The sequence below is a fragment of the Phascolarctos cinereus genome, unplaced genomic scaffold (genome assembly GCF_003287225.1).
Source record: "Phascolarctos cinereus isolate Bilbo 61053 unplaced genomic scaffold, phaCin_HiC Scaffold_4;HRSCAF=312, whole genome shotgun sequence".
NCBI classification, from domain to species: Eukaryota; Metazoa; Chordata; class Mammalia; order Diprotodontia; family Phascolarctidae; genus Phascolarctos; species Phascolarctos cinereus.
Window position 1 is genome coordinate 677,580,010 of NW_027555847.1, and position 9,133 is coordinate 677,589,142.

Genomic DNA, 9,133 nt, shown 5'->3' on the forward strand with positions numbered 1-9,133 from the left:
TATTATCTCATTTGACCCTCACAACAGCCCTTCGAAGGAGGTGGTATTATTATCTTCATTTTCCAGATAAGGAAACTGAGGCAAACAGAGGTGAAGTGACTTAGCTAGCATCATACAGCTAATAAGTATTTGAAACTGTATTTAACTTAGGTCCCCCTGACTCCAGGCCCAGCCTCTGTGCACTATGGTGCCCCCTAACGGTCTTTGAGATCACTGCATCCAGAGCCATAACTAGGGTGGGCCATCCAAGATTTGTCCCAGGGTAGTGACATCCAAAGAAATACACATTGGAGCAGCTAGGTGATACGGTGTATAGAGCACTGGCCCTGAAGTCAGAAGGACCTGAGTTCAAATCCGGCCTCAGACCAAACACTTGACACTTACTAGCTGTGTGACCCTGGGCAAGTCACTTAACCCCAATTGCCTAAAAAATAAAATAAATAAAAAGAAACACACATTGCTGTTTACAAACCACTATCCCTTTGCCCCATGGTACTCTAGTGATATGTGCCATGTACTGTAATCCTACTTTCTAACCTAGCCCTACTTCCAAGGTCTTGTTATCATGACACCCCTCCAACAGAGGGCAAAGGTAGATCTCTCTGGAGAATGGGCTGCCCTCATTCCTGGCTCTGTTGCATTCTCAGTTAAATTATCTTCTGTGTTATCACCTTCCTTCCCCACAACTGTCCTTGTCCCACTGCTGTCACCATCTCCCTCCCCAAACACCACATGAAAGAATTTCTAGTTAGTAACTTTAACTGTACCAAACTTCCATGTACCCCAAAACCCAACAGGGTTTGTCACGTATTAATAGATTATATTTCATTATTTGCAATCCTAATTAGAATTCTTTCTTTTCTGCTACTCTTCCCTTCATGCTTGCTTTCAGACAGGCCCATTCAAAATGTTATTGTGGCAGCTGGGCATAGCAGCCAGCTGAGATGCTTCCCCCTGTCCAACCTGGCCTCCACACTGTGGCTATTCAATGGAAAACATCTTCAAGAAGAAGAAACAAAATACCTTCTCTACCATCAAGGGCTCTTGGTGTTTAATATGACAGAGGCTGATACTGGACGCTATGATTGTCAGTCTGTGGAAAAAGTTGGTGGGAGAGAATTATTCATCACTGTGGAAAGCTATGTCCTTAACCTCTGGTCTGACAGTTTGATGAACTTAGTGAAAGGCAGCTCAGAGTGGCCTCAAGCAGAAACGGCCTCCCCGAGTTTTAAAGCTGGTTCCAGCAAATATAGGAACCCTGCCCACTGGGGAACCCAGAATGAGAAGCTCCTCTCCAAAATATTCATCTCATTGTTTGCCTTTCTCTTTTTCTCCTTGCTCTCCTGGAATTTTGTCAAAGGGCTTATATGTCTGCGCTCTGGGGTCCGAGAAAAGGCCTCAAATGCAGTAAAAATAGATAGCTTGGGAGATCCTCCCTTGGAAACTGAGGAGCCAGGTCCTCGAAAACCAGTGACCTTGACAATCAAGAGCTCCTCCTCTCTGATGCCGCTTGTCGTCTCTTCCTCAGAAGGTGCCTGCAGCAATGCCAGCGCCAGCAACAGTCAGGCTGTGAAACACCCCCCATGCCACCCAGCTGCTCTACAGACTACTGGAGTAAGGGAATGTTCCACAGTGTAGAAACTGAGAGAGGTCAGGCATACCCCAGCCCCAAAGGCAGAGTGCTGCAAAGGAGACCAGTGCTCCTCTGCATTGTGCTAGCAAACCTGGATTCATTTTCTGACATACACCCCGATCTTTAAAACATCTTTAGATCTGCAAAAAAAGAAAGAGGGAGAGAGACAGATGAGAGAAAGACAGAGAAAGAGAATAAAAATGTTTTGGAAAGTTGGTTCCCAATCCCTGTTTTCTATAGTCATGTCACTTAGTGTGGTTTAGAAAAGCTACCGGACTTGGAGTCAGGAGGGACCTGGTTCTAATCCTGACTCCCACATTTAATATAACACTAGATTCCCAGAGACTCAGCTTCCACACTTGTAAAAATGTGGCAGATAGTATTTGCAAGGCCTTACTGAGAGCATTGCTATGAGACAAGAATTCTGTAAATCTTCAGGCAGTAGAGAAATGACCTGTTATGAGAGTAATGAGGATGTTCTGTGCCCCAATCTTTCTGAAAACCATCAGGGGCCTTTCATGAGTCCTGTGGCTATAGAGGAGAGAGATGCTTTCACTGACCTTCCCCACAGAAGGCCTAGAACTTGTGGCTTGCCTCAGCTCAGCCTTGAAAAGGGTTAAAAAACGCTCTGTTCTGTTTCCTGTACACACAGCTCATATTCTCCCATTTTTGAGCTGCCTGGGAAGCAGATGTTTCCTAATCTGTCCAGTGCCTGGGATTTGATTGGGAAGAAAAAAAAAGGCAGGGCTGGCTGCCAGGTCCCCAAACTTCTTGAAAGACAAAGGGAAAGGGGAAGAGGAAAAAGGGGGACTCCAATATGACTTTTCACTCAGTGACCGTCATACACAGATTTCTACCATTGGAGGGAGATCATGCTTCTTTCTTTCTTTCTGAGTCACTTGAATCAGACTCCTGGAACACTGGTGCACCACAAGCCAGCGCTTCTTGTGCACCATTACAAATGCTGCCAAAACTTATTAAAAAACAGCCCTCACTACTCTCACTTCCTTCCCCTTTTCCCTCCTGTTCCCTGTTCCCCAGCTGTTCATTAACACATCCACTAAAGAGGAGTGGGAGAGGAAAAGGGCAGGAAGGGAGCCCTGGCTGTTCCCTCCTCAGCCTCACCACACGAATGAAAACAGTTCTGTGCAAATTGGGGAGATCTGAATGTTGGAGCTATCCAATCAGGTCACCTCAAGAACACCTTATAATAGTCTACAGTTGCTGGGATTTCTCCAGAAACATGGAGGCAGTGACGGAAGAGATTGACTCAAAGCCATAGCTAGTGTCTCCATGCCCAGAAGACAGCCCAAGCCGTCTGCCTGTGGGGCATTTGCTGAGAGGCAGTCCTTAGAGCCCCTCCTTAGCAGAGATGCCAAGATCGGAAGGGCAGGATTGTACTAGATAATGAAACGAGGCTTGTCAGGTGGGTAGGAGGGTGGTGGCATCATCTTTGGGTCCTCAGTAATGTGACCAAAGCATTGTGCTTAATGTCACCCCACCCCATGTGGAAGGGGAAGGGCATCTGGGGAAAGTGAGGAGTAGAGGTGGGTCTGAAGAAGAGAAAACCGGTTGGGTCCTTGGCCCTGGGCCAGCTGTGGGTTGGAGACAGATTCATTGAGTGCCTTGAGTGTTCATGGTGTAGAGCACTGTGCTTGGCACAAGGAGAGGCATAAAGATGAGGTGGAGCAGTCCTTGTGGAGCTTCCAGGCAAGACGAAATACAGAGAACTTCAATAGATACTATTATGTGATGAGTAGATTAGAGAGACGTGAAGGAAAATGATAGAAGACATCTAAGAGGTAGTGCAGTAATCAAAGCTGTAGGTAACAGACACCTGGGAAAGGTGCTAACATTGCATGGTAGGATTGGACTCCAAAGAAATCCTTTCAGACTGGTAAGATGAGCCTAAGTTAATGAGATGGAACTTAATAGGGTTAAATGTAGATTCCTATACCTAGGTTTAAAAAAAAATACCATCACAAATAGGGAGGTATGATTAGACATCAGTTTGTGTGAAAAAAGACCTGGAGTTTTTCATAAGCTGTTGACTCCTATGAACCATTTGTGTTATGTGGTGGCTCAAAAAGCTAGCTGAGACTTAGGTCACATTAATAGAATAGGCATCTACAATTAGATTAAGCATTTATTAAGCACCTGTTGTGTGCCAGACATTTAGGGTATAAAGGCAAAAATGAAACAGCCCCTGCTTTTAAGGAGCTTATATTCTACTGGGAGGAAATAACGTATACAGATAAATGAATACAAAGTAATCCTGGGGATAAGTGGGGTGAAGAGGAAACATCTGAAGAAACTTGAGACTTAAAGAATGCTAGGGATTCCCCTGGCAGAGGTGAATAGAAATGGAAGGTTCCAGGCATGGGTTACAGAACTTGGAAATGCATGGAGGACAGAGGTGGAAGGGTATATACAGGGTGTCAGCAACTAGGCAAGTCTGGCTGGAACATAAATCAGCCTAGAAAGGGGTTGGAGCCAAGATCTGAAGGCTTCACACACCACCTTTATTGCAGGGGCAAGCAGGGAGTGAAGTGGTCAGACATACTTTAGGGAAATCATGTAACAGCTATGTGGAGAATGGAGTGGATAAGGGGAAAGCTAAAGACAGGGAAATCAATTAGGAGTCTGTTCTAATCGTCAAATGAGAGGTGATGAATTCTTGAACTAAGGTGTCAACGGTGTCAGTTATGAAAAGATAGATGTAAGAGATGTTAAGAAATAGAACTAACAAGATTGGGGAACTGTTCGTATTTGGAGACGTGAAGAAGAATGAAGTGTTGCTGAATCCTGGTTTGTAAACCTGGGTGACTGAAAGAATGGTGCTGCCCCCAGTAGAAATGGGCAGGTTAGGGGGAAAGGCAATGCTTTCTGTTTTGGACGTGAAGGAACAAGCAAGTAGGTGCCAAATGCTGGAGACAAAAGCCAGTGGTCTCTGCTGTCAAGTAGTTCATATTCTAATAGGAGGAGTGATGGCTAAGGAACTTTGCTATGGGAAGTCATAGGGGCAGTGAGTGGAGAAGTAGGATAGTCAGTCAACACATTTCCAGAAGCAAGCCGATTTAGAGTTCACAGGCAGCGGGGGAAAAGGGGTGGCTGTGTAAAGAAGCTCCTAGGCATGATGGGTTTGAAAAGCCTATGGGGCATACAGAAGGAAAGGAGCACCAGGCAGCTGATGATGTAAATTATCCAGAGCTCAGGTGATAGATGGGGGGGGTGAACATAGACAGATAGGGAGTGCAGCACAGATGAAGATTCTGCAAAGGAGATGGAGGAAAACCAGAAAAAAGTATCAGGGAGGAGAGAGTACTTGGGAAAAGGAGTCAGGCAAGCATCAAACACTACTGGGAAAGTCTGAGAAAAGGCCATTAGATTTAGCATTTAAGAGATTGGTCGTAGCCAAATGTGGTGGAACCTGTCTGCAATCTCTACTTCCAGGGAGGTTGAGGAGCAGTGGCTTGCCTGAGTTCAGGAGTTGTGAGCAGCAGGAGGCCAAACTAATGAGCTATTCACACTAAGTCCAGCACCAGTGTGGTGAGCCCCTTTGATTGGAGGCCACCAGGTGCATAAGAAGGGACAAATAAATCCCTCCCAGATCAGAAACAGAACAAATCAGAGCCCCGTGCTGATCATTTTGGGCATTGTGCCTATGAATGGCCCCTGTGCTTCCAAATAAGGAAAACCTTAATCAACCACCAACTTTTGTTATGTGCCAGACACCATCCGAAACAGTCCCTGCCTTCAAGGAGCTTACAATCCATCATGGGAGACAACATGTACATATAGACATCTAGATAAATGCAAGGTAGTTTCAGGGCAGAGATGCTAGCAAACAGTTGGGGATATTGGGAAAGGCTGTATATGGAAGGTGGTGTTTGAGCTGTGTTCTGAAGGAAAGAAGGGATTTTAAGAGGCAGAGGTGAAGGAGGACATTCCAGGCAAGGAGAATTGTCAATGTAAAAGGGAGAGAATATGGAGTATCTTGTGTGTGTGTGTGTGTGTGTGTGTGTGTGAGAGAGAGAGAGAGAGAGAGAGAGAGACACACACACACACACACACACACAGAGAGACAGAGACAGACAGAAAAGGGGAGATATGATATGTCTGAAAACGTAGGTTGGGCCAGATTGTGAAGGGCTTTAAATGCCAAGCAGAGGACATGATTTTTGATCACACAGACAGGAGGGAATCATTGAATGAGGGCGTGGCATGATCAGATGTATGCCTCAGGAAAATCACCTTGGCAGCTCTGTGGAAGATAGATTAGAGAGGGCAAAGACTAGACACAGAAAGTCCAGTTAGGAGACTATTACATCATCATCTACTCCCATTATAAAAAATCTTTTCCAATTTACATAGTGAGATAAAATTTCTGAGGTCCCCTCTGCCTCTGAGATTCCGTGACTGTGAAAACAAAGAGATTTCAGGAATTCAATCTGACAAGTATATAAAGCAACTAGGTAGGACCCAGTATCACAGAATATAGGATATCCCAAGAGTCCTCCTGAAGTTTTAAGTTTTAATAACTTCAGAAGTATAAATGTTACAAACTTACCCCAAAAAATCATTTAAAAGGTCAATTTAAATTTCTTTCACACTTATTTTGTGAATTTTGAATAATTTTTAAATTGTAACGATATGGAACACCCTGCCATTTATGCATTTAGGTGTTTGACAGTTCCTGCATGACACTTTCTCAGACCAGTGCATCAGCAGAGGTGGCCCTCTTGCTTGGCCCACCTTGGCCACCTGATCTATATGCATTAGATTTTTTTCTTGTGGGGTCATGTCAAAACTGTCACGAATGCACCAAAACCTCATTCTTTGGCTGATCTTAAGGCGAGGATTACAAATGTAATCTTTTCAGTCATTCATTAAGCAGCAACTGAAGAAGTTTTTACAAAATTCGAAAATCAGCTAGAGCAATATATAGCACAAAATGGTGGTGCTGTTGAATTTTACTAAGAAACATTAACATTTAAAAAATTTTAACCAAGTGTTTTTAAGTCTATAGCATTTATACTTCTGAAGTTATTAAAGTTTAAATCTGTACTAAGACTTTTAGGACACCGTATATAACCCTCTATAAACACCCTATGTAAACAGTGAGAAACCAGGGGTTATCGTGAACTCCTCCATCCCTAAAGTTCTTTAGGAAATTAATGGATGACCCTCTCAGTTATGTGGTTTAAACATTAGAAATTTTTTATTTAAATGCCATTTATTTTTTATTTAAATACTGTAACATTTTCTAAAGGCAAGAGGCTGGTCTAAGGATCTCTCCAAGGCCTATCCAGTTTGAGGATTCTAGGATTTATAAGTTTAAATGTGTCCATCTAAAGGGTTCTGTTACAAAGTGCCACCAAGGCCTGTTATTTCTGCTTTAGGAAATACATCCTCCCAGGCAGCAGGATGGAAAAGGAAACAGTGTCAACCTTAGGTTAAGCAAAGCGTTCTAGGGTATTCAGGAAGCCTGGAGACTGAGATACAGGGCCTGAGATCAAATCCTGTAGCCTCCAGGCCGAAGAGGTGAGTCTGCAGAAGAACACTAGGGAGACAGGAAGGTGGTGTGGAAGATGAGTCACGGGACCCAAGGCTGGATGAGATGGGTCAGAGGGCTAAGCCAGGTAGAGCAACTCGGACACTACTAGTCATGTGCTTTCCTACCTAATGTGTCTAAGTTTAGTAAGGAGGGAAAAAATACTGAACAAAAAGCACATCTGCCATTGACTTGTTTTAAACAAGTCACTGACCCTCTCTGGCTCTTAGTTTTTAACCTTCATAAAATAGAAGGAATAGACCAGATGTTCTCTAAGGCCCTGGCTGGCTCTGACATTCTGGGTTCTAAGGGCCCTCTCAGCTCTGACATCCTGGGTTCTAAGGGCCCTCCCATCTCTGATGTTCTATGATTCACTTTACCCAGACATAGCTGTTTACGTTATAGGCAGTATAATGGAGCCCTGAAAAGATAGGTAGATAGATAGATAGATAGATAGATAGATAGATAGATAGATAGATAGATAGATATAGAGATATATACTCTGTCCCAAAGGATTAGTTTCTCTTTGAGATATTTGATTTTCATTTTTATTCTATTGTTATAATAATACTAATTGTCCCCGTGTTCATAGCACTGTAAAGTTTAATAATAGTTCACTTTAATATCATACCTTAAGGATTGCCAAGCACTGTACATATATTATTTCATTTGGGCCTCTCAACAACTCTATAATGTAAGTATCTCCATTTTATAGATAAGGAAATTGAGGCTGATAAAGAGTCCTACAGCTAATGTGTCTGTGTGGAGATTTGAACCCAAGTCCTCCTGAAGCACTCCACCTGTCCTGCCCTGGTGCCTCAAAGCTCTTTCTCCACCACAAGCCCATGCCATAAATACCGCTGAGCAGTGCCTATCATGGTAGAAAGGTCAGAAATGCCCCTTTGTAAAGTATCCTCCAGTCACTCTGAGGACACACAGGAAGCAACAAGGTCCAAGGTTTAGAACCAACTGAAGGGATACCTCATAAGATTCCAAGTTCTTGATTTTTAGTTCAATTCCTGCAGATCTAATTACCCTAATTTGCCATGTAAAATAATTAGCCTCCGAGGTACACCAGAGATAGGCCTGGATCGCAAGTTGACGAGGAAGATACATGACCTATTTCCAAGGTGCTTTACATGCCGTTTATTTTCAGCTACATGTCATTGATGGCGGTGGCTGTGTGTGTGAAGGACAAAGAAAATGGGGCAGGAGAAGTAAGACACTCTCACAAGTCCTGTGGTTGAATCGGAAAGAAACTTTGAGAACTTTTTAGAGGACATTTGGAGTGTTGGGTTTTGATTTGAAAGTCTGAAACTTGTTACCTGCGTGACTTCCCCACACTGGGCCTCAGTTTCCTTATCCATAAAAATGAGGGGGAAAACTTAAATGGTCTCTAAGGTTTCTTCCAGCTTGAAATCTGTCATTTTATGAACTTAAGAAACCATAGGGGAAATATATTCAATATTTATAATGTCATACGTGTATGTGGTGAGAGAAAGAAGAGGGTGTGTGATGTGATGGGTGGTAAACTGGCCTTAAAATCAGGGAGTTTCAGGGTCAGTCCAGGCTCTTGACAAATACTAGCTGTGGGACTCTGGACAAGTCACTCTGCCATTATATAAAATATTTTATATGTCAAAGACCATAAGTTACAGAGATAGTAAACGTTGAAAGAGGAGCCTTCTCCCTGGGATCTCCCGAAACCTCCTCTAAAATGGCAGGTCCAGTCACGTGAGAGCGTGTGTGTGTGTGTGTGTGTGTGTGTGTGTGTGTGTGTGTGTGCTGCTTTGGTCATTGAGGCAGAAATAAGCCTGGTCTACATACCATAGAATTCTCTAAAATGTAGAGCTCTGGATCTAATCTAACTCTCTCCCTTTACAGATGTGAAGAAACTGGGGCAAAGTCACACAAGCCAAAATTCAAACTGCAGTCCCCTAACGCAA

At 43.5% G+C, this 9,133-nt stretch overlaps 1 protein-coding gene across 3 annotated transcripts in view; it reads left to right on the forward strand.

Moving 5' to 3' along the window:
- LOC110223539 (semaphorin-4E-like) overlaps nucleotides 1-1,848 on the forward strand; it is a 48,349-nt gene extending 46,501 nt beyond the window's left edge. For all 3 annotated transcript variants that reach the window (XM_021009154.2, XM_078154142.1, XM_078154141.1), the window contains one exon: nucleotides 893-1,848. In XM_021009154.2, coding sequence (XP_020864813.1) covers nucleotides 893-1,638 — 746 coding nt within the window. In that variant the 3' untranslated portion in view covers nucleotides 1,639-1,848. The remainder of the gene's footprint in view (nucleotides 1-892) is intronic.
- The last annotated feature ends 7,285 nt before the right edge of the window (nucleotides 1,849-9,133 follow it).